The sequence below is a fragment of the Saimiri boliviensis genome, chromosome 14 (genome assembly GCF_048565385.1).
Source record: "Saimiri boliviensis isolate mSaiBol1 chromosome 14, mSaiBol1.pri, whole genome shotgun sequence".
Classification (NCBI taxonomy): Eukaryota; Metazoa; Chordata; class Mammalia; order Primates; family Cebidae; genus Saimiri; species Saimiri boliviensis.
Genome location: NC_133462.1, coordinates 31,058,469 through 31,084,482, shown reverse-complemented (window position 1 = coordinate 31,084,482; position 26,014 = coordinate 31,058,469). Strand labels below are relative to the sequence as shown.

Here is a 26,014-nt window from a genome sequence, read left to right as displayed (position 1 = left end):
CCTTCGCTTCCAGCGGTCTCTGCGGCTCTTCAGGCGAGCCCCGAAACTACCACTCCCGTCACGCCTCACGATTATGACCTGAGGTCTCATAGGTCGCTGCGGCGCGGGGCACTTCGGGCCCGTCCCGGAACTACCACTCCCATGACGCCCCGCGATTGTGATTCGGCGCACCATTGGTCCCCGGGACGCGATGCTTCCCGGGAGTTGTAGTCCCTTCTGGCTCCGTTGCCCAGGGCAACCGCTCCCTCAGGCCTGAATGTGGCGGCGATTTCTGCGAATGGACACCCTGGGAGGAGGTCGGTAGGGCTGGTGGGGAGGTGACACGCCTGAGCGCACGGGCTCGCGAGAGGAGAGACGGGGAAATCGGGCGTGCTCTGGGGCTGAGCTGGTCGGGTAGCTGAGCTGGTCGGGCGGCTGCAGGGTGGTCCCGCGCCTCAGTTTCCCTGTCTGGGGTCTGTTCAGTCTGGTGCGGGTCGCTTCATAGCAGGGGAGAAGGGATGGTCTGAGGGGCGCCAGGATTTTCAAATTTTGGTTTGTTGATTTTGAACAACTTTATTGAGCTGCTATTTGCATACCATAGTAGTTCGCCACTTTTAAGCTGATGACTCGGTTATTTTTAGTAAATCTTCAAAGTTGTGAAGCCGTCACCACCATTCAGCTCATCCCGCTTTAGAACTCTGCATCAGGCCGGGCGCGGTGGCTCATGCCCGGAATCCCAGCACTTTGAGAGGCAGAGGTGGGAGGATCACTTGAGGCCAGGAGATTCAGAGTAGCCTGGGCAACGTGGCGAGACCCCATCTCTAAAAAAGATAAAAATAAATAATTAGCCAGGTGCAGTGGTACGTGCCTATAGTCCCAGCTACTCGGGATGTTGAGGCGGGAGGGAGGATTTCTTGTGTCTAGGAGGTCAAGGCTGCTGTGTGCTGTGATCATGCCACTGCCCTCCAGCCTGGGTGGCAGAGCGAGACCCCTACTCAAAACAAAACAAAACAAACAAAAAACAAAACTAAACTTTCCATTACCCAAAGAGATTCCTTCGTTCCTTTGCAGTCTGTCCTCACTCACACCCACAGTTCCAGGGAACCGCTCATCTGTCTTCCTTTTTTTGTTTGTTTGAGGTCTCACTCTGTCGCCCAGGCTAGAGTGCAGTGGCGTGATCTCGGCTCACTGCAACCTCCGTCTCCCGGGTTCAAGGATTCTCCTGCCTCAGCCTCCTGAGTAGCTGGGATTACAGGCACACACCACTATGCTCAGCTAATCTTTGTATTTTTAGTAGAGATGGCGTTTCACCATGTATGCCAGGCTGGTCTTGAACTCCTGACCCCAGGTGATCTGCCAGCCTCAGCCTCCCAAAGTGTTGGGATTACAGCCACCGCGCCGGCCCAATCTGCTTTCTGAGTTTATTGGTTTGCCTCTTCTGGACAGTTCTTAAAAATGAAATCATAGGGTGTGCGGAGTTAGTGTCTGGCTGCTTTCCCTTAGTATGACATATTTGAGATTCGTGCATGCTGTTATAGTAGTATTTGCCTTTTTTAAATTGCTGAACAGTATTCCACTGTATGGATGGACTGTAGTTTATAATCCATTTCACTAATTAATGGACATTTACACTGGTTCCTCTTTTAGTCTGCTAGGAGTAGTAAGTATTATGGGGCCAGATGTGGTGATGCGGGACTGTAATCCCAGCACTTTGGGAGGCTGAGGCTGGTGGATCGCTAGAACCTGGGAAGTGGAGAACAGCCTGGGCAACACAGTGAGACCTTGTGTCTGCAAAAAGTTAGCCAGGCATGGCTATGTGTGTCTGTAGTCACAGCTACCCAGGAGGCTGAGGTGGGAGGATCGTGTGACCCTGGGAAGTCGAGGCTGTAGTGAGCCATGATTACGCCACTGCACTGCAGCCTGGGCAACAGAGTGAGAGACTGTCTCAAAAAAACCAAATAAAACTATTATGAACATTTGCATACATGTTCATTCCTCTTGGGCCATGTAGGAGTGTAATTCCTGGGTCATATGGTAACTCGGTGTCTAACCTTTTGAGGAATGGGGACTGTATCATTTTATAATCATTTTAAAATTTCCCCAACAACATCCTTCTCTCTCTCTCTCTCTCTCTCTTTCTCTCTTCAGAAACAGGGTTGGCCAGGCATGGTGGCTCACGCCTGTAATGCCAGTACTTTGGGAGGCTGAGGCGGGTGGTTTACAAGGTCAGGAGTTCAAGCCCAGCCTGGCCAAGATGGTGAAACCCCGTCTCTACTAAAACTACAAAAATTTGCCAGGCACAGTGGCGGGTACCTGTAATCCCAGCTACTCGGGAGGCTGAGGCAGGAGAATCACTTGGGCCCGGGCAGCAGAGGTTGCAGTGAGCTGAGATTACTATACTCCAGCCTGGGCATCAGAGTGAGATCTGGTCTTAAAAAAAAAAAAAGAAAGAAAAGAACCAGAGTCTTGCCCTGTCATCCAGGCTGGGTGCAGTGGCACAATCAGGGCTCACTGCAGCCTCAAACTCCTGGGCTGAAGCAATCCTCCCCCCTCAGCCTCCCAAGTAACTGGGACTAGACGTTTGTGCCACCAAACCCAGCCAATTTTTTAATTTTTTGTAGAGATGAGGTCCACCTATGTTGCCCAGGCTGGTCTTGAACTCCTGGGCTCAAGTGATCCTCCCGTCTTGGCCTTCCAAAGTACTGGGATTATAGACATGAGCCACTGTGGGCTTCAATCTCTTCACTTCCTTACCAACACTTGTTATGTGTATTTTTGATTATAGTCATCCTCGGAAATGTGAAGTAGTATTTCCTCATGTGTTTTTTCTTTTCTTTCTTTTTTTTTTTTTTGAGACGGAGTCACACTCTGTCATCAGGCTAGAGTGCAGTGGTATGATCCTGGCTCACTGCAACCTCCACCTCCTGGGTTCAAGCAGTTCTTTTACCTCGCCTGGAGAGTAGCTGGGATTACAGGCATGCACCCCGCCCCCTCATGCCCAACTACTTTTTGTATTTTTAGTACAGACAGGGTTTCACATGTTGGCCAGGCTGGTCTCGACCTCCTGACCTCGGGATGTGCCCACCTCGGCTTCCCAAAATGCTGGGATTAAGGCGTGAGCCACCACGCGCAGCCATTCCTAGTGGTTTTGATTTGCATCTCTGTAACGACTAGTGACATTGAATAGCTTTTCATATGCTTATTAGTTTTTTTTTTTTTTTAAGACAGGCTTTCACCATGTTGGTCAGGCGGGTCTTGAACTCCCGACCTCAGCTGATCTGCCTGCCTTGGCCTCCAAAGTGCTTAGATTACAGGCGTGAGCCACTACGCCCGGCCACTTATTATTTATATGTATTTTTTGCATATTCAGTGTATCTGTTCACATCTTTTGCCCATTGGTTTATTTTATTTTATTTTATTTTATTTATTTATTTTTTTGAGACGGAGGTTCGCTCTTGTTACCCAGGCTGGAGTGCAATGGCGCGATCTCGGCTCACCGCAACCTCCGCCTCCTGGGTTCAGGCAATTCTCCTGCCTCAGCCTCCTGAGTAGCTGGGATTACAGGCACGCGCCACCATGCCCAGCTAATTTTTTGTATTTTTAGTAGAGACGGGGTTTCACCATGTTGACCAGGATGGTCTCGATCTCTTGACCTCGTGATCCACCCGCCTCGGCCTCCCAAAGTGCTGGGATTACAGGCTTAAGCCACCGCGCCCGGCCTATTTTATTTTGAGACAGAGTTTTGGTGTTGTTGCTCGGGCTGGAGCGCAATGGCGCGATCCTGGCTCACCGCAACTTCTGCCTCCTGGGTTCAAGTGATTCTCCTGCCTCAGCCTCCTGAGTAGCTGGGATTACAGGCATGCACCACCACATCTGGCTAATTTTACATTTTTAGTAGAGCTGGGGTTTCTCCACATTAGCCAGGCTGGTCTTGAACTCCTGACTTTGGGTGATCTGCCCGCCTCGGCCTCCCAAAGTGCTGGGATTATAGGCATGAGCCACAGTGCCTGGCTGCCCACTAGTTTATTGTAACTGTTGTGTTTTAAATATACGTATATAATTTTAGTTGTAGTAAAATATATATGGTATCAAATTATCCTTTTTAACCATTTTTTCATTGACTTAATTTGGAACCCAAGGAAACTTCTAGAAGAACTAAATGGCAGAAAATCTAGCCTGATGGTCAGGTCTTCCTTCTGACTCATAGAATGACCCAGGCTGAGCCATCTCCTGAGCCTTGCCTACAGATATTAACAGAGAGTTGTTGACGTTCTCCCGGCACTGTGTGTGTGTGAAGCAACATGCTAGGGACCTTAGTTATATTGTCCTTCCAGCTAAAAGGTAACCCATTATGCAAGTGGTCCAGGTACTGCCATTACTGCTTTTTTTTTTTTTTTGAGACAGAGTCTCCCTCTGTTGCCCAGGTTGGCTTGCAGTGGTGTGATTTTGGCTCACTGCAGCCTCCTCCTCCTGGGTCAAGCAATTCTGTTTCAGCCTCCTAAGTAGCTGGGACTATAGGTGCCTGTCACCATGGCCAGCTAATTGTTTTATTATTGTTATGTTTTAGTAGAGACAGGGTTTTGCCATGTTGGCCAGCCTGGTCTCGAACTCCTGACCTCAAGTGCTCCACCTGCCTTAGCCTCCCAAAATGCTGGGATTAAAAGCGTGAGCCACCACACTTAGCCCTTACTGCCATTTAAATGTTACTGAGTACTTTTGCACGTCCCACTCGGAATATATAGGAATCCTATGAGAGTAATAGTTACTATTTATTTATTTTGAGACGGAGTCTCACTCTGTCACCAGGCTGGAGTGCAGTGGCGCAATCTTGGCTTACTGCAACCTCCACCTCCTGGGTTCAAGCGATTCTCCTGTCTCAGCCTCCTGAGTAGCTGGGACTACAGGTGCATGCCACCACGCCTAGCTAATTTTCGTATTTTTATTAGAGATGGGGTTTCGCCATGTTGGCTAGGATGGTCTCTATATCTTGGCTTCTTGATTCATCCACCCTGGCCTCCCAAAGTGCTGGGATTATAGGCGTGAGCCACTGCGCCCAGCCTGGTCATTTTTATTGTCATCCTTGGGCTTGAAGGGAAGGCTGTGGCTTGTGGGTTGCAAAAGACAGTGTGATCTTTAGCCAAGTGGGAGCCATTGAATGCACAATACAAACAGCAGGTAATCTTTTTTTTTTTTTTTTTTTGAGACAGAGTTTTGCTGTTGTTGCCCAGGCTGGAATGCAATGGCGTGATCTCTGCTGACCGCAACCTCTGCCTCCTGGGTTCAAACGATTCTCCTGCCTCAGCCTTCCAAGCAGCTGGGATTACAGGCATGTATCACCACGCCCGGCTGATTTTGTATTTTCAGTAGAGACGGGGTTTCTCCATCTTGATCAGGCTGGTCTGGAACTCCTGACCTCAGGTGATCCACCTGCCTCGGCCTCCCAAAGAGTTTTGATTACAAGCCTCTTATTCGAAATTGCCTCCCCTTCTCCCGCAGAATGGATTCTGCCAGAAAAGCCAGCCGTCCCACGCCTAATGTTTCTGGTGACTTCAGTGATACTTCCTTAGAAGATGCAACAATGGAAGAAATCAGAAACTACCAGATCAGTAGAAATCTTACCAAAATAGCACCTGGGCGTAGCAGATTTCTAAAAAGAAACCAAACTCTAGGTGAAAAACACTTTCACCTGAAAGAGAACGCTGCGCTGGGGCGTGGACCCAGGCTTGCCTCAAGTAGACCGCCCACCACTGCTTCCGGGATGCGAGCCAATGCCGCGCTCATGAAGCTGGCCCAGCTGGAAACCCGGATCATGAATCGGAAGCTGCCGAGGAATTTGTCTGGCACGGAGTCTGACTCAGTGGGCACTGAAGCCAGTCTTCCAAAGACAGCTGACAAAATTCCCCCCGGGGGTGCAGTTGAACTTCCGTCCCAGAACACAGAAAAAACTTCCCAGAAGCAAGCCCCTGAACGTCCTGTCACCGAAAATAATGCACAGAACGCGAAGGTCAGTAGGTTTCTAAAGAAGAAACAACCACCTGCTGAAAATGTATCCCCTGAAGCACCCGTTGGGAAGGAGGGGACTTTGCAAACCTCCAAACAGAGGAAAGAACCTGCTAGAACATTTGATTCTCCAGACAGTGACGAAGAGGAAATGAAAGCGTTGCTAGGAAGCTTGATGGACTCTTCTAGAGAAAAAAACACAAATCAAGGCTCCAGCAGCGCTGAAGTTAGCGAGGAAGAAGAAATAAAACTGTTTTCGGTAAGGTGTTTTGTTTTTAAATTTATTTTTATTTATTATTTTTTTCAGATAGAGTTTCACTCTTGTCACCCAGGCTGGAGTGCAGTGGTATGATCTTGGCTCACTGCAACCTCCGCCTCCCAGGTTCAAGCAAGTCTCCTGCCTTAGCCTCCGCAGTAGCTGGGATTACAGGTGTGCACCACCTTGCCTGGCTAATTTTTTCTTTTTTGGTATTTTTAGTAGAGATGGGGTTTCACCATGTTAGGATGGTCTCCATCTCCTGATCTTGTAATCTGCCTGCTTTGGCCTCCCAAAATGCTGGGATTATAGGTGTGAGCCATGGCGCCCTACCTGTTTTTTATTTTTTACTTTATTTATTATTTATTTTTGAGATAGAGTCTTGTTCCGCCTTTCAGGCTAGAGTGCATTGATGTGATCTTCGCTCCCTGCAACCTCTATCTTCCAGATTCCAAAGATTCTCATGCCTCAGCCTCCCAAGTAGCTGGGGTTATAGGCACCTGCCACCACATCCAGCTATTTATTTATTTATTTTATTTTATTTTGAGATGGAGTTTCACTTTTGTTGCCCAGGCTGGAGTGCAATGGTGCAATCTCAGCTCACTGCAACGTCCGCCTCCCAGGTTCAAGCAGTTCTCCTGCCTTAGCCTCCTGAGTAGCTGGGATTACAGGCACCTGCCACCATGCCTAGCTAATTTTTTGTATTTTGAGTAGAGACGGGGTTTCACCATGTTGGTCAGGCTGGTCTTGAACTGTGACCTCAGGGGTCCCCCCAACTCGGCCTCCCAAAGTGTTGGGATTACAGGCATGAACCACCCGGCCCAGCTATCTATCTGTCTGTCTGTCTGTCTGTCTGTCTGTCTGTCTGTCTATCTGTCTATCTGTCTATCTATCTATCTATCTATCTATTGTTTTTGAGGCAGAGTCTCTGTTGCCCAGGCTAGCATGCAGTGGCGTGATCTCGGCTCATCCCAAACTCAGCCTCCCAGGTTCAAGCATTTCTCCTGCCTCAGCTTCCCGAGTAGCTGGGACTATAGGCATACACCACCATGTCAGGCTAATTTTGTTTGTTTGTTTGTTTGTTTGTTTGTTTTGAGATGGAGTTTCGCTCTTGTTACCCAGGCTGGAGTGCAATGGCGCGATCTCGGCTCACCGCAACCTCCACCTCCTGGGTTCAGGCAATTCTCCTGCCTCAGCCTCCTAAGTAGCTGGGATTACAGGCACGTGCCACCATGCCCAGCTAATTTTTTGTATTTTTAGTAGAGACAGGGTTTCACTATGTTGACCAGGATGGTCTCGATCTCTTGACCTCGTGATCCACCTGCCTCGGCCTCCCAAAGTGCTGGGATTACAGGCGTGAACCACTGCGCCCGGCCTGTTTGTTTGTTTCTTTTTTAGTAGACTTGGGGTTTCACTATCTTGAGCAGGCTTGTCTTGAACTCCTGACCTTGTGATCTGCCTGCCTTGGCCTCCCAAAGTGCTGGGATTACAGGCATGAACTACGGCGCCTGGCCCATTAGTTTATTTTCAACAAACATTTAGTATTTGCTTCTATTCTTTCCTAAATAGCAGCTGGCACCCATAAACATCTTGAGAGAAGGATTTTGTTGTTGTCGTGTTATTTTATTTTATTTTATTTTATTATTTTTATTTATTTATTTATTTTTTGAGACGGAGTTTCGCTCTTGTTACCCAGGCTGGAGTGCAATGGCGCGATCTCGGCTCACCGCAACCTCCGCCTCCTGGGTTCAGGCAATTCTCCTGCCTCAGCCTCCTGAGTAGCTGGGATTACAGGCACGTGCCACCACGCCCAGCTAGTATTTTGTATTTTTAGTAGAGATGGGGTTTCACCATGTTGACTAGGATGGTCTCGATCTCTCGACCTCGTGATCCACCCGCCTCGGCCTCCCAAAGTGCTGGGATTACAGGCTTGAGCCACCGTGCCCGGCCTTATTTTATTTTTTATTTGTTTTTAGAGATGGGATTTCATCATGTTGGTCAGGCTGGTCTCGAACTCCTGACCTCGTGATCCTGCCACCTCAGCCTCCCAAAGTGCTGGGATTACTGGTATGAGCCACTGTGCCCGGCCTGCTTTTTTTTTTTTTTTTTTTGAGACATAGTGTCAGTCTGTCACCCAGGCTGGAGTGCAGTGGGTATAATCATAGCTCACTGCAGCCTCAACCTCCTAGGTACAAGTAAACCTCCTGTCTCAGCCTCCCAAGTAGCTGGTACTACAGGTGTGCACCACCATGCCCAGCTTATGTTTACAATTTTTGTAGAGACAAGGTCTTGCTATGTTACCCAGGCTGGTTTCGAACTCCTGAGCTCAAGTGATCCTCCCAACTGGGCCTCTCAAAGTGCTGGGATTACCGCGTGAGCTACAGTGCCCAGCCAGAAGGCTACATTTTATGGGGGAGGATCTCCATATTCATTTTGATTCTGTTGAAGGTCTAGGCAATCATAGCTTAGTCCTCATAGGGCTAGAAGGGCCTTAATTTAGAAAATGTATAACTATGCCAGGTGCAGTGGCCCATGCCATTAATCTCAGCACTTTGGGAGGCCAAGGCAGGAAGATCACTTCAGGTCAGGAGTTCGAGACCAGCCCGGCCAACATGGTGAAATCCCGTCCCTACTAAAAATACAAAAATTAGTCAGGCGGAGTGGTGCGCGCCTGTAGTCCCAGCTACTCCGGGAGGCTTAAGCAGGAGAATCACTTGAGCTTGGGAGGCCGAGGTTGTGGTGAGCCAAGATAGTGCCACTGCGTTCCAGCCTTAGCGACAAAGTGAAATTTCGTCTCAAAAAATAATAAAAAGAAAATGTGTAATTAACAATATCTATTCAAAAGCAAAGTTATATTTCTGATTATTTGTAGGGTTTTTGTTTTGTTTTGTTTTTGAAATGGAGTCTCGTTCTGTCGCCCAGGCTGGAGTACAGTGGCACGATCTCGGCTCACTGCAACCTGCCTCCTCCTGGGTTCAAGTGATTCTTCTGCCTTAGCCTCCTGAGTAAATGGGACTACAGGTGTGTACCACCACACCCGGCTAATTTTTGTATTTTTTTGTAGAGATGGAGTTTCACCATAATGACCAAGCTGGCCTTGAACTCCTGACCTCATGATTTGCCTACCTCAGCATCCCAAGGTGTTGGGATTACAGGTGTGAGCCATCGCGCCCAGCCTTTTTTTTTTTTTTTTTTTTTGTTTTTTTTTTTTTTTTTGAGATAGAGTTTCATTCTTGTTGCCCAGACTGGAGTGCAATGGTGTGATCTTGGCTCACCGCAACCTACCTCCTCGGTTCAAGCAATTCTCCTGCCTTGGCCTCCTGAGTAGCTGGGATTACAGGTATGCGCCACCATGCCCGGCTAATTTTGTATTGTTAGTAGATATAGGGTTTCTCCATGTTGGTCAAGCTGGTCTCAAACTCCTGACCTCAGGCGATCCACTCTCCTCGGCCTCCCAAAGTGCTGGGATTACAGGCGTGAGCCACCGTGCCTGACCTATTTGTGGAGTTTTTTTTTTTTTTTTTTTTTTGTGGAGTATTTTCTACTCCCAACATTATCTTACCTAACTATTGTACCCTGATCTTCAGAAATAAAGAGAGAATGCGGATGCAAGACGAAACTGTGATCCCAGCCGTCTTGGTCTCATGCTCCCCACTAACTCCACTGTCTGTTGAACTGTAAGAACATAGGTATTGGAGCTGGGCACGGTGGCTCATGCCTGTGATCCTAGAACTTTGGGAGGTCGAGGCGGGCGGATCATGAGGTCAAGAGATCAAGACCATCCCGGCCAACATGGTGAAAACCCGTCTCTACTAAAAAAAATTAGCTGGGTGTGGTAGCACACACCTGTAGTCTCAGCTATTCAGGAGGCTGAGGCAGGAGAATTGCTTGAACCCGGCAGGCGGAGGTTGCAGTGAGCCGAGATCATGCCACTGCACTCCAGCCTGGTGCCTGGCGACAGAGCAAGACTCTATCTCAAAATAAATAAATAAATAAATAAAAAGGCCAGGCGCAGTGGCTCAAGCCTGTAATCCCAGCACTTTGGGAGGCCCAGGCGGGTGGATCACGAGGTCAAGAGATCAAGACCATCCTGGTCAACATGGTGAAACCCCGTCTCTACTAAAAATACAAAAAATTAGCTGGGTATGGTGGTGCGTGCCTGTAATCCCAGCTACTCAGGAGGCTGAGGCAGGAGAATTGCCTGAACCCAGGAGGCGGAGGTTGCGGTGAGCCAAGATCGCGCCATTGCACTCCAGCCTGGGTAACAAGAGCGAAACTCCATCTCAAAAAAAAAAAAAAAAAATTAATAACAATAATTTAAAAAAAATTAGTTTGTTAATTTCAAGTATTTTATATCAGGTCCCATCTGAACCGAGAGCATTTACTGTACCCAGCGTGGAACTCTCCAGTGCAAAGCCTTCTCAGACATCATGCCTGCCAACCTCCCTAGCAGCAGACAGGACCCTTCACAGCGCTTGCTCAAGAGCACAGTCCCCGCAGAGTCACGTTTCCGATGTCACCGCCTCCCATACGCCGTCAGTTTCCATCACAGGCGCCTTTTCGAAATCAGTCTCTTTAAAGATGGGGCACGTCAAGCTTGCGTCCTCCCCTGGAGGGAGTGAGGCTGAGTCTGTAGACGAGTCAGTTTCAGAAGGTGCTGATGACAGCCTCGACGGTAATCCCAATCCCAGTGCAAAGCCAGTACCTTGGGCAGGAAGGGTGAGGCCACCTTTAGAGTCCCTGATGTGCTGGTCACAGGGCATTGCCACAGGCAGGAAATTTTGAGCCACATCATACTCTCCCAGCTTTCTTTCCTTTTTATTTCTTTTATTTTTTTATTTTTATTTTTATTTTTATTTTTTTGAGACGGAGTTTTGCTCTTGTTACCCAGGCTCGAGTGCAATGGCGCAATCTCGGCTCACCGCAACCTCCGCCTCCTGGGTTCAGGCAATTCTTCTGCCTCAGCCTCCTGAGTAGCTGGGATTACAGGCACGAGCCACCATGCCCAGCTAATTTTTTGTATTTTTAGTAGAGACGGGGTTTCACCATGTTGACCAGGATGGTCTCGATCTCTCGACCTCGTGATCCACCCGCCTTGGCCTCCCAAAGTGCTGGGATTACAGGCTTGAGCCACCGCACCCGGCTTTATTTCTTTTAAATTCTGAGACGGAGTCTCACTCTGTCATGAAGGCTGGAGTGCTGTGGCATGATCTCGGCTCACTGCACCCTCCTCCTCCTGGGTTCAAGTGATTCTCCTGCTTCAGCCTCCCAAGTAGCTGGGACTATAGGCGTGCACCACCACGCCTGGCTAATTTTTGTACTTTTTTAGTAGAAATAGGGTTTTACCATATTAGGCTGGTCTCGAACTCCTGACCTCATGATCCGCCTGCCTCGGCCTCCCAGGAGGTCAATATATCGAGACCATCCTGGGTAACATGGTGAAACCTCATCTCTACTAAAAATACAGAAATTAGCTGGGCATGGTAGTGAGGGGGCTGAGGCAGGAGAATTGCTTGAACCTGGGAGGCAGAGGCTGCAGTGAGCCGAGATCACACCATTGTACTCCAGCCTCCTGACAGAGCGAGACTCTGTCTGAAAAAAAAAAAAAAATTTTTTTTTTAAACCCCAAAACCTGCTGGAGCACTAGAATCTCCAACCCCACACTCCTGGGTCCCGGCACACACTTCACTCAGGCACTGGCCTCCACCCTAAGGTTCTGCAGTACCTTTGATTTGCTGCACTGTGTGTTTTGTTTTATTTTATTTTTCATAACTCATAGTCTATGAACTTGCTGTAAATGACAACACAGGATGCTTTGGGGCCATGTTTCAGGTCTGTCCCTGCCCCGAAGTCTGTCCCCTGCTTCCTCCCCAGCTGGCTGGTGTCCCGCTGCCTCCTACCGCGTACACTACACTCGCGCTTCTCAGCACCTTCCTGCAGTGCACTTTGATCAGCTGCTAATCTGTCTAGACCAGGGGCCAGCGGGCCTGTCTTCTGTCTTTATAAAGCTTTCTTGGAAGGCAGCCATGCACCTTCCTTCACACATTGTCTATGGCTGCTTTCACACTGTGACCGTGGAGCTGAGTAGTCACAGCTGACACACTGTCCCCCGAAGCTGGACAGGTGCACACCACCATGCCAGGCTAATGTTTTAATTTTTTTTTTTTTTTTTTTTCTGAGATGGAGTTTCGCTCTTGTTACCCAGGCTGGAGTGCAATGGCGTGGTCTCGGCTCACCGCAACCTCTGCCTCCTGGGTTCAGGCAATTCTCCTGCCTCAGTCTCCTGAGTAGCTGGGATTACAGGCACGCGCCACCATGCCCAGCTAATTTTTGTATTTTTAGTAGAGACGGGGTTTCACCATGTTGGCCAGGATGGTCTCAATCTCTTGACCTCGTGATCCGCCCGCCTCAGCCTCCCAAAGTGCTGGGATTACAGGCTTGAGCCACCACGCCCGGCCATGTTTTAATTTTTTTGTAGAGATGGGGTCTCACTATGTTGCCCAGGCTGGTCTCAAACACCTGGGCTCAAGTGATCATCCTGTCTCAGTCTCCCAGAGTGCTGGGATTGCAGGTGTGAACCACCATGCCCTGCCCCACCTAGTCCTGTAGAGAAAAGGTTTGCTGACTTCTGGGCTGGTATTTTGAGGACAGGGACTGCATGTCTTCATATCTTTCTAAACATTTATGGACGATTAGTCTGGGCACAGTGGCTCACGCCTATAATCCCAGTGCTTTGGGAGGCTGAGGCAGACAATTCACTTGAGGCCAGGATTTTGAGATCAGCCTGGCCAAATGGTGAAATTCTGTCTCTACTAAAAATACAAAACTTAGCGGGGCAAGGTGGCAGGCACTTGTAATCCCAGCTACTGGGAGGTTGAGGTGGGAGAATCACTTGAACTCGGGAGGCGGAGGTTGTGTTGAGCAAAGATCGTGCCATTGCACTCCAGCCTGGGCCACAGAGTAAAACTCTATCTCAAAAAAAAAAGAAATGTAGAAGATTTAAAAAACATTATGGAGTAAATAAAGGAGTAAATGTAAATGCTATACTATTTTTTAAATTACAGAGTTCAGAATAAATATTGTATCGCTTGACGATCTGGCTCCCGTTGTCAGTAAGAACTCAGATCTGGAACAGGAAGTAAGTACCACAAAGTCATTTTCATTGTCGATGGTTTTTTGCTTTAAAAAAATTTGTTTTTAAGTATAGGCGGGGTCTCACTGTGTTGCCCAGGCTAGCTTCAAACTGGGCCCAAGCAATCCTCCCCACTGGGCCTCTCAAAGTGCTGGGATTTACAGGTGTGAGCCACCGTGCCCGGCCCAATTTCGATTCTTTTTGATCTGTCTAACTTGGCCTCCCAAAGCGCTGGGATGAGCCACTGTGCCTGGCCTAAGTTTTTTTCTTATAGAGATAGGGTTTTGCTATGTTGCCCAGGCAGGTCTTGAACTCCTGAGCTCAAAGGATTCTACCACTCAGTCATCTAAAGTCCTTAAGTCCATGATGAATTTTTTTTTTTTGAGATGGAGTTTCGCTCTTGTTACCCATGCTGGAGTGCAGTGGTGCAATCTTGGCTCACCACAACCTTCCTGGGTTCAAGCAATTCTCCTGCCTTAGCCTCCCAAAGAGCTGGGATTATAGGCATGTGCCACCATGCCTGGCTACTTTTGTATTTTTTTAGTAGAGTTATGGTTTCTCCATGTTGGTCAGACTGGTCTCGAACTCCTGACCTCAGGTGATCCACCCGCCTCAGCCTCCCAAAGTGCTGGGACGACAGGCGTGAGCCACTGTGCCTGGTCAATGAAACGTTAAATGCCATCCGTGCCACCTAAGCATGCATCACACCCTCTGGGTTCCCTGCAGCCGGTGGACATCCCATGCTGAAGACTCAGGAGTTCTGTTCTGTTGAGAATACTCCATGACCACACCTAATGAGGACCCAGTCTGTCCCCTTGCCTGCTGGAGTGCCGGAGGTCCCAGCTCCTAGGAATGCGGTGATCCTAGCATGTTGATCTTTCCAAAACACTTCCCAGCCACCTCTGCCATTCCTTTTTAGGAGGAAGGTGGTAACAGGGAAAAAACAGCTGGCACAATCTTCAGAGCTGAGGCAGCTGCTGGGCAGGATGCCCTGAGGCCTGCCCAGGCGAGGAGCTGGGCATTGTGGGGAAAGTCCGCCTCTGCAGAGGGGCATGAGAGCGAGGTCTCAGAGCATCTCAGTGCCAGCTCGGTTCCTGGCATCCAGCCGGACAGTGCTTCCAGCATGCAGCCGCCATCTGAAGCCTCCATGGTGAACACAGTCAGCTCAGCCTATTCTGAGGATTTTGAAAACTCTCCAAGTCTGACGGCATCTGAGCCAACTGCCCGTTCCAGGGAGTCTCTTGACAGAACACTGGACGTTCTGTCTGAATCTTCTTCCAGTGTGAAGACAGACCTTCCACAAACAGCCAAGTCTAGGAAAACGCCAGGCAGGCACGTGACAAGAGTCCTTGTGAAGGACACAGCGGTGCAGACGCCCGATCCCGCCTTCACCTATGAGTGGACCAAGGGTAAGCATGGTGGTCCGCAGGGGCTGGGGTGGCCGGGAGGGGAGCTCAGTGTGTGGTTTACAGCATCCCAGGAGACGTGGGAGAGCTCAGGTTCCAGAGATTTGGGCTTTTAATAAAATCACCTGGGGGTGGGGGTAGGCCGGGTGTCGTGGCTCACGCACTTTGGGAGGCTGAGGTGGGCAGATCATTTGAGGTCAGGAGTTCAAGACCAGCCTGGCCAACATGGCGAAACCCCCGTCTCTACTAAAAAATACAAAAATTAGCCAGACATTGTGGTGCACGCCTGTAATCCCAGCTACTCAGGAGGTTGAGGCAGGAGAATGGCGTGAACCTGGATGGCAGAGGTTGCAGTGAGCTGAGGTCGTGTCACGATACTCCAGCCTGGGTGACAGAATGAGACTCTGTTTAAAAAAAAAAAAAAAAATCACTCCGGTACCTTGGCCCACTGTTTCCCGTTCCATGGATGAGAGGCAGCTGCCCTGGTGTGTCCCGACGTGTCCTACCCCGAAGTGTTCAGAGGATGAGAACCGAGGACTAGGTTAGCAGCTCCCACCCAGAGTGATTCTGTCACAGAGGGACTTCAGCAAGGTCTGGAGACATTATGAGTTGTCACAACTGGGGCGGGGATGCTATCAGCCTCTTCGGGTGGAGGCCGGGCTGCTGTTCCACACCCACAGCGCACCGGATGCCTTCGTCTTACAGCATGAACTTCCTTTGCTGACTTTCCCCACATCTCTCCGTCTCTCTCACTCTGTTTTCAGAGATGAGGTCTTGCTCTGATATCCAAACTGGAGTGCAGTGACCCAGTCATGGCTCATTGCAGCCTCAACCCCCCCAGGCGTGGGGGATCTTCCCACCTCAGCCTCCTTAGTAGTTAGGATTACAAACATGCGCTCCCATGCCTGGCTGATTTTTATGTATTTTGTAGAGAAGGGGTCTTGCCATATTGCCCAGGCTGGTCTCAAACTCCTGGGCTCATGCATGAGCCACTGCACCGAGCCCTGGATCATAATTTAGTTTTTTTTTTTTTTGTAGAGACAGAGTCTCCCTATGTTGCCTAGTCTGGTCTTAAACTCCGGGGCTCAACTGATCCTTCCGCCTGACCACTTTGGACTCCCAAGGTGCTGGGACTACAGGAGTGAGCCACCATGCCTGGCCTGCAGACACCTCTCACAGCCCCAGCTTCATTCTCAGCTCTTGCTGGTGGAAAGGCCCCTTTCTTTTCAACAGTCCCATATTATTATTTTATTTTATTTTGTTGCTTATTTTATTTACTAATTTTTTTTGAGACAGAGTTTCGCTCTTGTTGCCCAGGCAGGAGTGCAGTGGTGGGATCTTGGCTCACTGCAACCTCTGCCTCCTAGATTCAAGTGATTCTCCTGCCTCAGCCTCTCGAGTAGCTGGGATTACAGGCATGTGCCACCATGCCGGGCTAATTTTGTATTTTTAGTAGAGAAGGGGTTTCTCCATTTTGGCTACGGTGGTCTTGAACTCCTGACTTCATGATTCACCCACCTCGGCCTCCCAAAGTGCTGGGATTATAGGCATGAGCCACCGTGCCCACCCTATTTTATTTTATTTTATATGATGGGGTCTCACTCTGTCACTTAGGCTAGAGTGCAGTGGTGCAATCTTTGCTCACTGCAACTTCGACCTCCCGGGTGTCAGCGACTCTCACCTTAGCCCCCTTAGTCGCTGGAACTGTGGGCACGCATCACCATGCCTGGCTATAAACATTCCCCTGGAACCTCCCTTTTCTCATCCATATGGTTCTTGACAAGGTAGACTGTGCTCGTCCCTGGAGGTGAAAAGTGATGTAATTCTCACTGGATCTATGTGTTTTGATTTGGGGGCTTAACCCAACATCAGCCTGACTGGCCCCCACTGGGAGAAGGGTGACTGGTGTCTGTTTCTCAGGAAGGAAAGTCAATCAGATTGGCCAAGTCAAATCACCAGGAGGTGTTAAATGGTATTTTCTTTTCTTTTTTATTTTTATTTTTTTAAACTAGAGATGGGGTGTCACCATGTTGGCCAGGCTGGTCTCAAACGCCTGACCTCACGTGATCCACCCATCTCGGCCTCCCAAAATGCTGGGATTACAGGTGTGAGCCACCACACCCGGCTCTTTTTTTTTTTTTTTTTTTCTAAGATGGAATTTCACTCTTGCTGCCCAGGCTGGAATGCAATGGCACAATCTTCGCTCACTGCAATCTCTGCCTCCCAGGTTCAAGTGATTCTCCTGCCTCAGCCTCCTGAGTAGCTGGGATTGCAGGCATGTGCTACCATGCCTGGCTAATTTTGTATTTTTAGTAGAGATGGGGTTTCTCCATGTTGGTCAGGCTGGTCTCAAATGCCTGACCTCAGGTGATCCTCCCGTCTCAGCCTCCCAAAGTGCTGGTATTACAGTTATGAGCCACTGAGCCCAGTTCTTTGGTTTTTTGTTTGTTTTTTCTTTCTGAGACAGAGTCTTGCCCTGTCGCCCAGGCTGAAGTGCAGTGGTGCAATCTTGGCTCACTGCAGCCTCCACCTCCCAGGTTCAAGTGATTCTCCTGCCTCAGCCTCCTGAGTAGCTGGGTTTACAGGTGCTCACCACCACACCCAGCTAATTTTTGTATTTTTAGTAGAGACGAGGTTTCACCATGTTGGTCAGGTGGGTCTCGAACTCCTGACCTTGTGATCCACCCGGCTCAGCCTCCCAAAGTGCTGGGATTACAGGTGTGAGCCACCACACCCAGCTTAAATGGTATTTTCAACCTGGGGTCCAGGCTCAGAATCGTTTGTGTCTGTGTGCACTTCTGTCCATAGTTTTGCCGACATAGAAATGCTTTGTGAAACACTGGTGAGCCTCTTTTCCTAGACCAGGCCTGACAGGGAAAGGGGCGAGAAAAAATAGCAGCCATAAACACGCTGACTTCAGAGCCCAGGGAACACACGACACCCCGAGGTCAACAGTGACCCTTCGAAGAAAGGCTGGGAGACACAGGTATGCAGTACAGGAGCAACTTAAAAAAAAAAAAAAAAGCCGGGCGCGGTGGCTCAAGCCTGTAATCCCAGCACTTTGGGAGGCCGAGGCGGGTGGATCACGAGGTCTAGAGATCGAGACCATCCTGGTCAACATGGTGAAACCCCGTCTCTACTAAAAATACAAAAAGTTAGCTGGGCATGGTGGCACGTGCCTGTAATCCCAGCTACTCAGGAGGCTGAGGCAGGAGAATTGCCTGAACCCAGGAGGCTGAGGCTGCAGTGAGCCGAGATCGCGCCATTGCACTCCAGCCTGGGTAACAAGAGCGAAACTCCATCTCAAAAAAAAAAAGTAAAAGAAAGGGTGGGAGACCACGCTCTCCACGGCTTCCGGCTGCAGCTGCCATGGCGGAGCCCCCGCTGCACCCAGCTAGGATGCCTGTGCTTTGAGCCACGAAAACCTAGCAGGAAAATGGAGGCAGCTTTGGGAAATATTTGAAAGGGGAAGAGGTTAAAAAAAGCAAAGAAAGGCCAGGCACAGTGGCTCATGCTTGTGATTCCCAGCACTTTTGGAGGCTGAGGCAGGAGGATCCCTTGAGCCCAGGGGTTCAAGACCACCCTGGGCAACATAGGGAGACCATATCTCTACAAAAAAAAAAACTTTAAAAATGACCCAGGTCTAGTGGCGTACCTGTAGTCCCAGCTACTTGGGGGACAGATGGGAGGATTGTGTGAGCCCAGGAGGCTGCAGTGAGCGGTATGCTGCTGCACTCCAGACTGGGCAATAAAGCAAGACCCTGTCTCAAAAAAAAAAAGCAAGAGTAGCGATCACCTTCAGAAAGAGGAAAGAACAGGTTCACGTAGTTGATCCAGGGTCGTACCTGCCGACCTGAGAGCCATTACTCCGTGTCCTGCCTGCTCACTCCTCCCTTCATCCCTGAGACAGTGGCTGGCATGGCAGCCATGGGGCCTGCCCTGGGAGGTGCCTACGTGGACCCGACGCCCATCGCCAATCATGTGATCAGCGCGGACGCAGTAGAAGGTAACAGCCCGGCTTGGGAGGTTCCTGTTACATTTTACAGGACTCATTTCACCTGCAAATTCACACCCACTCTGGAGGTGGGTACTCTCTTGATTGCTGGCTGCAAGGGGTCTGCTGCGTGGGGATTATTGCAGCCATGGCACCTGCCACTGAGAGGTAAGGTGTGGATGCCCTAGAAACTTCTGTCTCTTGCAAAGGGACACCAATGTCACACAAAACAAGAGGGTGAAGTGATGCCTATGTGCCCTGCACCCCAACAAGACCACTTTTTTTGTGTGTTTTGAGATGGGAGTCTCGCAGTGTTGCCCAGGCTGGAGTGCAGTGGTGTGATCTTCACTCACTGGGACCTCCACCTCCAGGGTTCAAGTGATTCTCCTGCCTCAGCCTCCTGAGTAGCTGGGACTACAGGCGCCCGCCACCACACCCGGCTAATTTTGTATTTTTAGTAGAGATGGGGTTTCACCATGTTGGCCAGGGTGGTCTCAATCCCTTGACCTCAGGTGATCTGCCCGCCTCGGTCTCCCAAAGTGCTGGGATTACAGGCCTGAGCCCCCACACCCGGCACAAGGTCACTTGTATGTTCCCCTTGGTGGCATTACATCAATAAGCCATAATTTATTTCCCCTCAGGACACTTATTTGACCCCATACTGAGGTGCACAGCCTGGGTGGACATGCCCCGTGCCTCCTGGGCTGAGTCCGTGTGGCCTTCAGAAAGGCCCCAGTCCAGCCTGAGGCACGAGGAAGGGGCCGAATGACGAAGGGGCCCCCACAGCCATCTGAGAGAGTTTAGTCTTTGCCGAGTCCAGTGGAGCCACTAAAGGCTTGTGGTACACATAGGAGTCCGTCTGGTATCAGCTGTTTTTTTCCCTTTTGGAATTTTTTTTTTTTTTTTTTTGAGATGGAGTCTCACATTTGTCCCCCAGGCTGGAGTGTGGTGGCGTGATCTTGGCTCACCGTAACCTCCACCTCGCAGGTTCAAGTGATTCTCGTTTCTCAGCCTCCTGAGCAACTGGGATTATAGGCATGCGCCACCATGCCCAGCTAATTTTTGTATGTTTAGTAGGGATGGGGTTTCACCATGTTGGCCAGGCTGGTCTCAAATTCCTGACCTCAGGTGATCTGCCTACCTCAGCCTCCCAAAGTGCTAGGATTATAGGCATGAGCCACTGTGCCCGGCCATTTTTTTTTTTTTTTTTTTTTTGAGATGGAGTTTCACTCTTGTTGCCCAGGCTGGAGTGCAGTGGCTCGATATTGGCTCACTGCAACCTCCGCCTCCCAGGTTCAAGCGATTCTCCTGACTCGGCCTCTGGAGTAGCTGGGATTACAGGCATGCACCAACACAGCTGGCTAATTTTGTATTTTTAGTAGAGACAGGGGTTCACCATGTTGGTCAGGCTGGTCTCGAACTCCCAACCTCAGGTGATCCGCCTGCCTCGGCCTCCAAAAGTGCTGGGATTACAGGCGTGAGCCACCGTACCTGGTCCCAGCCAATTTTTTAATTAATTAATTTTTTTTTTTTTGAGGCAGAGTCTCTGTCATCCAGGCTGGAGTGCAGTGGCATGATCTCGGCCCACTACACCCTCCGCCTCCTGAGTTCAAGCAATTCTCCTGCCTCAGCCTCCCAAGTAGCTGGGACTACAGGGATCTGCCAACACGCCCAACTAATTTTCTTTTTGTATTTTTAGTAGAGACGGTGTTTCACTATGTTGGCCAGGCTGGTATTGAACTCCTGACCTCATGATCTGCCCGTCTCGGCCTCCCAAAATGCTGGAATTACAGGCATAAGTCACTGCCCCTGGCCTTATTTCATTTTTTTGAGATGGAGTCTGTCTCTATCACCTAGGCTGTAGTGCAGTGGCATGATCTCAGCTCATTGCAACTTCCACCTCCTGGGTTTAAGTGATTCTCCTGCCTCAGCCTCTGAGTAGCTGGCATTACAGGCATTTGCCACCATGCCTGGCTAAGTTTTGTATTTTTAGTAGACATGGGTTTTGCCATGTTGACCAGGCTGGTCTTGAACTCCTGACCTCAGATGACCCACTTGCCTTGGCCTCCCAAAGTGCTGGGATTATAGGCATTAACCCCTGCGCCTGGCTATTTTTTTTTAATTCAAAAATTTTTTTTTTGTAAAGATATGTCTCATTATGTTTCCCAGGCTGGTCTTGAACTCCTGGCCTCAAGTGATCCTTTAATCTTGGCCTTCCGAAGCATTGGGATTATAGGCATGAGCCACCACATCTGGCCTTCAATTTTATAATTAAAAAAAATTGTGATGATATTAAAATGTACTGGTTATAACAAGAAAACTTGTTTTTTGGAAAAACAGTATTTTTTGCTGGGCATGGTGGCTCACACCTGTAATCTCAGCACTTTGGGAGGCTGAGGCAGGAGAATAGCTCAAAGCCGGGATTTTGAGACCAGCTTGGGCAACATAATAAGATCCCATCTCTTAAAAAAAAAAAAAAATTAAAAATGAGCCAGGTGGCCAGGCCTGGTGGCTCATGTCTAATCCCAGCACTTTGGGAGGTCAAGGTGGGCGGATCACCTGACATTGGGAGTTGGAGACCAGCCTGACCAACAAGGGGAAGTCCTGTCTCTACTAAAAATACAAAATTAGCTGGACGTGGTGGCACATGCCTGTAATTTCATTTACTCGGGAGGCTGAGGCAGGAGGATTGCTTGAACCCAGGAGGCAGAGGTTGCGGTGAGCCGAGATCACACCATTGCACTCCAGTCTGGGCAACAGAGCAAAACTCCATCTCAGAAAAAAAGAACCGGGCATAGGGACATGCACTTTTAGTCCTAGCTATTCAGGAGACTACAGGCTGAAGTATTGCTTAAACCCAGGAGGTGGAGACTGCAGTGGCTATGACCGTACCACTGCACCCCAGCCTGGGCGACTGAGCGAGACCCTGTCTCCAAAAAAAAACAAATAAGATTTCAGAAGGCAGCCTGGCACCTGAGCAGTGGGGGAGGGGCAGGGTAGTAGCATTTGTGGGGCCCCGGTGAAGCCACTGAGTGACGCGGAGCTGGGGCAGCCCTGACTGCCTACAGCCCGGCCGTGCTGGCGCTACACGACATGCTGAAGCAGCAGCTGAGCCTGACGCAGCAGTTCATCCAGGCCAGCCGGCACCTGCACGCCTCCCTCCTGCACTCCCTGGACGCAGACTCCTTCCACTACCACACCCTGGAGGAAGCCAAAGAGGTGAGCGCGGCTCCCCATGGGGCAGGGCAGTGGAGGCACAGCAGCTTCCAGATGCCAGCTGAAGGGATAGTGGCCGGGGCCCAGGCTCCAGCGCTCAGCCCAGGACTGCAGGGATGTGATGGGGCCATCACTCTCTGTCCTTTGGGAAGGAGGGAGCCTGATTTCATACCACCCTGTGGCAAGAGCCAGTACATGGTGGGGTGCTGAGCTCCTGCACCTTGCAGCCAGCCCTGCTTGGGCTGTGTGACCTCAGACTAAAGGGACCTGCTGTCCATGGTAGTGTCTTCTCTCGTGGGTGGGGTCCTGTCCCTTTCACTGAGGCTTCTGAGAGTCACCTGAGATGGGACCAGGGGAAGACGGGAAGCCCAGATCTTTTTTAGATGGAGTTTCACTCTTGTTACCCAGGCTGGAGTGCAATGGCACGATCTTGGCTTGCTGCAACTTCCGCCTCCTGGGTTCAAGCAATTCTCCTGCCTCAGCCTCCCGAGTAGCTGGGATTACAGGCACGTGCCACCACACCCAGCTAATTTTTGTATTTTTTAGTAGAGACAGGGTTTCACCATGTTGACCAGGATGGTCTCGATCTCTTGACCTCGTGATCCACCCGCCTTGGCCTCCCAAAGTGCTGGGATTACAGGCTTGAGCCACCGCACCCGGCCCTCAGATCTTCTTAGTGATCACCCTCACCGCTTTCGTACCCTCTAAGAATTTGTCTGATTACCAGCTGGGCACAGTGGCTCACGCCTGTAATCCCATTACTTTGGGAGGCTGTGGTGGGTGGATCACCTGAGGTCAGGAGTTTGAGACTAGCCCGGCCAACATGGTGAAACCCCATCTCTACTAAAAATGCAAAAATTTGCCAGACATGGTGGCGCGCACCTGTAGTCTCAGCTTCTTGGGAGGCTGAGGCAGGATAATCACTTGAACCGGGAGCTGGAGGTTGCAGTGAGCCGAGATCATGGTACTGCACTCCAGCCCGGGTGACGGAGCAAGACTCCATCTCAAAAATGAAAGCGGTGGTGGGCCCACAAGCAGGCGGGGTGTGCCCAGGGACGCTGGTTTGGAAGTGCTGCCCTCGGGGCCCCCTGCACCCCGGGCCTCTCGTTTCCTGTGGTTTATCTGCTGAAGAGGGCAGGTTGAGTCCCATTGGGTCTCTACATTCTGAAATTTGTTCATTGCAGCCCTCGGGTCTTTGAACTCGTGCCTCTGTTGGGCGTCCATCAGCCCATGCCTTGCAGGCAGAAGTCACCTCTCCATGGCACCTGCCTGCAGCCTGCCATAGTTCCCAGCTGCCTGCTCCAGGCACTTCTCCCAGATCCCACCTGCTCCGAGGACACCCACAGGTGCCCCTCCCTTCTGTGAGGGCTCACCCATCGCAGGGCTCACCTGAGTGTCCCTCTACCCTGTGTTCCCACAGCCCCCAGGCACTCCTGTGTGCTAGCGTGTCACACACAGCCTGTTTTATGCTTTCTGCTTCCGTCAGCCAGAGAGGAGCCTGCTGGGGGGGCAGGACAGCTGCCGGCTCCACTCCCTCCTCCAGCACCCCGAGTGTGCTGAGGTGGTGGTGGTGACAGCGCGGTGTGTCTTTTGCCTGACAGTACATTAGACGCCACAGGCCTGCCCCGCTGACCATGGAGGACGCCCTGGAGGAGGTGACCAAGGAGCTGTGAGCACCAGCGGGTGGAACCTGACGTGACGTCTAAGGAAAGGTACCCCATCCTGTGTACTCAGAGTGTGCGTGCGCAGTCACACCCCCCCTCCCTCCCTCAGCATCCAGTTCCGTGGTGGGGACAGGTAGTGCTGGAGTGAGGGTCCTGTATTCCTCTGAGCCAAATCCCAGCTCAGTCAGTGACAGTTCTCCCAACAGCACGCCCAGCTCTAGGACACTGCAGGCCAGTGGAAAGGGAGTTTCAGTGGAGCTGTCTTCACTCACAGGAGAGGGGCCACCAGCCTCTGCAGAGCAGTTCCACCCAGGCAGGTCCTGGCTTCCCAGCAAGTCAGAGGGAGGCAGGGTGGACGGGAGAAGCCCTGCTCGACGATGAGGACATGAGACCAGGCATGCTGGGGACGCCATGTGAGCCACTGGGCAGAGCCTGACCCCAAGTGGCACAGCTCAAACCAGGACACGCGTCTCCTCACTCAGCCTGAGTACACTTCTGACTTCCACAAGCGGGGAGAAAGGTCTTTAAAAAAAGGCTTTATTTGAAGGCAAAACAATGAAATCCACAAGAAATTGCTAACAGCACGTGTTTACGTTTTATCCTGAATTATAACGTTTTAACAATTCACAGCTACAAGAAATCTAGAACAGAATCAAATATTTTATCACATTGGGTTGAAAAGTTGGAGGATTTTGCATCTTATTGAAAACAATTTTTCAAAAATGTCTTTGTACAAATGAATGGCATTGCACTGGGCTGCCCACGGACACGAGGCGTGGCTGATTCCCAGGGGGCATGTACTCCCCTCCCTGTGGGGTGTGAAATGACGGAGTGGGAGGCCCTGGCTGGTGGGGGGGGGGGGCGGGCTCCACGCTCTGGATGGGACTGGGCCGTCGTGTGTACTCCAGCCAGCGCGGGGTTCTTCCAAGTGCGAAACCGAAGCAGGGGATGCGACCGGCATGGACTCTGAGGGCAGCACTCGACCTGAAGTGCCTTAAGCTGGTTTCCTGTTAGAATCTTGATTCCCAGACAACAGCACATGGCTAACATTCCAGAAAAAAAATATCAACTTACACAACTAAAATAACTAAGGGCCAGTATGCCTTCAAGGAATCGGGTTTGAGAATCTCACTGGGCCTCCTCTCAGGTCAGTATTCTTCTAAAACTAAACCAAGGGGGATAAAAATGAAAACCTTGCTTGACTTTCCAAGTCAAAGTTTTGTGTTTCTGTTTTTCTATCGTCTGTGGGCAGTCATGGCACTGGGCCTCGGCATTCTCCCTACACAGCTGAGGGTAAGGCGGGTCAGGGCACATGGGTGCCAGGAGCCGGGGAGCTAGGGCACCAGCTGTGGCCTGGGCCGACCCCTCCTGCACACACTTCTGGAGCCTGAGAGGAGGCTTTGCTCTGACTTAGGGCAGATGCGCATCCATCCCTTCGTGGGTGAAGTCTTTCTCGGGGGCAGAGGATCTTGTGTTTCTTGCTTCAGTGTGAAGGAAAACGAGCCTGGGGCCCTGGTGGCTGCTGCGAGCACGGTGCTCCCACTGGGCATGCGCTGGTCTTCCTTCTCTTCCTGTGGGGCTCTCCACCCGTGGAGACGGTGGGAGAACTGAGCTGTCACCGTGATCTTCCACTGCCAGTCCGCCAGGAAGGTCCCACAGCTGGCACCGCTGGCCACCAGCGCAGCTCCCCGCACAGGCGCCTACTTGCACTCGTCCCTGGCCTTCATGCGGGCGATGAAGGAGTAGCTCTTGTTCCTGCGGTAGTTCTCGTAGGGGTCGTCCAGGGCCACGCCCACGCCTTTATACTGGTCCCACTTATCCCGGACGTCCCCACCCTTGATGGGGTCCTGGATCCCTTGCTCCTTCGCACCGAGGCCGCCAGAGCCACTCCAGCCTGGAAAGAGATGCACGATCACGACTGCAACAGGGCGGGGCGGATGCGGGTGCACGGGCGGCCGGGTACACAGACAGGCAGTGTGGACACGGGAGACGGGTAGGGAGAGAGAACCCCGCAGGCCAGCCCTGTCTAGAGGCTCTGGGCAGAGTCAGGACCGGCCGGACTCCATCCCTCCCCACACGCCAGGCCCAGCACGCCGTGAAGATCCTTCCCGAGCCGTCCGCGTGCCCCCGCCTTACCCATTTTCACCAGCATCTGATGGCCTTTGTTCTCTTCTCCGAGCCTCGAGTCAGGGATGGGAGGTGCTGAATTAGAACCCAGACCAGCAGAGGAACTAAAATCGAGACAGGTTATTCTTTTAAGGAGTAACTGAGACATTTACTGGCGTGACAGCGATGGGGCCTCAGAGCTGTGGCTCGCATGTGCTCACCATCGCCAGGCAACGCTGTAGGCAGATTTTGCGCTAAACC

The 26,014-nt window shown here is 50.8% G+C and overlaps 2 protein-coding genes across 8 annotated transcripts in view; one reads left to right on the top strand and one right to left on the bottom strand.

Annotated features, from left to right (window-relative positions):
* The first annotated feature begins 233 nt into the window (after nt 1-233).
* The window catches only part of C14H19orf44 (chromosome 14 C19orf44 homolog), a 26,092-nt gene continuing 311 nt past the window's right edge, over nt 234-26,014 (top strand). The window contains exons 1-10 of one of the 6 annotated variants that reach the window (XM_074384443.1): nt 234-296; nt 5,187-5,305; nt 5,476-6,238; nt 10,595-10,910; nt 13,300-13,373; nt 14,287-14,776; nt 18,684-18,779; nt 21,820-21,986; nt 23,585-23,695; nt 23,922-24,090. In XM_074384443.1, the coding sequence (XP_074240544.1) occupies nt 5,477-6,238; nt 10,595-10,910; nt 13,300-13,373; nt 14,287-14,776; nt 18,684-18,779; nt 21,820-21,986; nt 23,585-23,656 (1,977 nt within the window). In that variant the 5' untranslated portion in view covers nt 234-296; nt 5,187-5,305; nt 5,476 and the 3' untranslated portion in view covers nt 23,657-23,695; nt 23,922-24,090. Of the gene's footprint in view, nt 297-5,186; nt 6,239-10,594; nt 10,911-13,299; nt 13,374-14,286; nt 14,777-15,811; nt 18,780-21,819; nt 21,987-23,584; nt 23,696-23,921; nt 24,091-26,014 lie in introns of those variants that run through there. The other 5 variants (XM_074384441.1, XM_039465607.2, XM_074384442.1 and 2 more) reach the window with 5 other exon arrangements.
* The window catches only part of CHERP (calcium homeostasis endoplasmic reticulum protein), a 24,030-nt gene continuing 22,182 nt past the window's right edge, over nt 24,167-26,014 (bottom strand). For both annotated transcript variants that reach the window (XM_003942254.4, XM_003942253.4), the window contains exons 16-17: nt 25,784-25,878; nt 24,167-25,541 (exon numbers count right to left, since the gene is read on the bottom strand). In XM_003942254.4, coding sequence (XP_003942303.1) covers nt 25,348-25,541; nt 25,784-25,878 — 289 coding nt within the window. In that variant the 3' untranslated portion in view covers nt 24,167-25,347. The remainder of the gene's footprint in view (nt 25,542-25,783; nt 25,879-26,014) is intronic.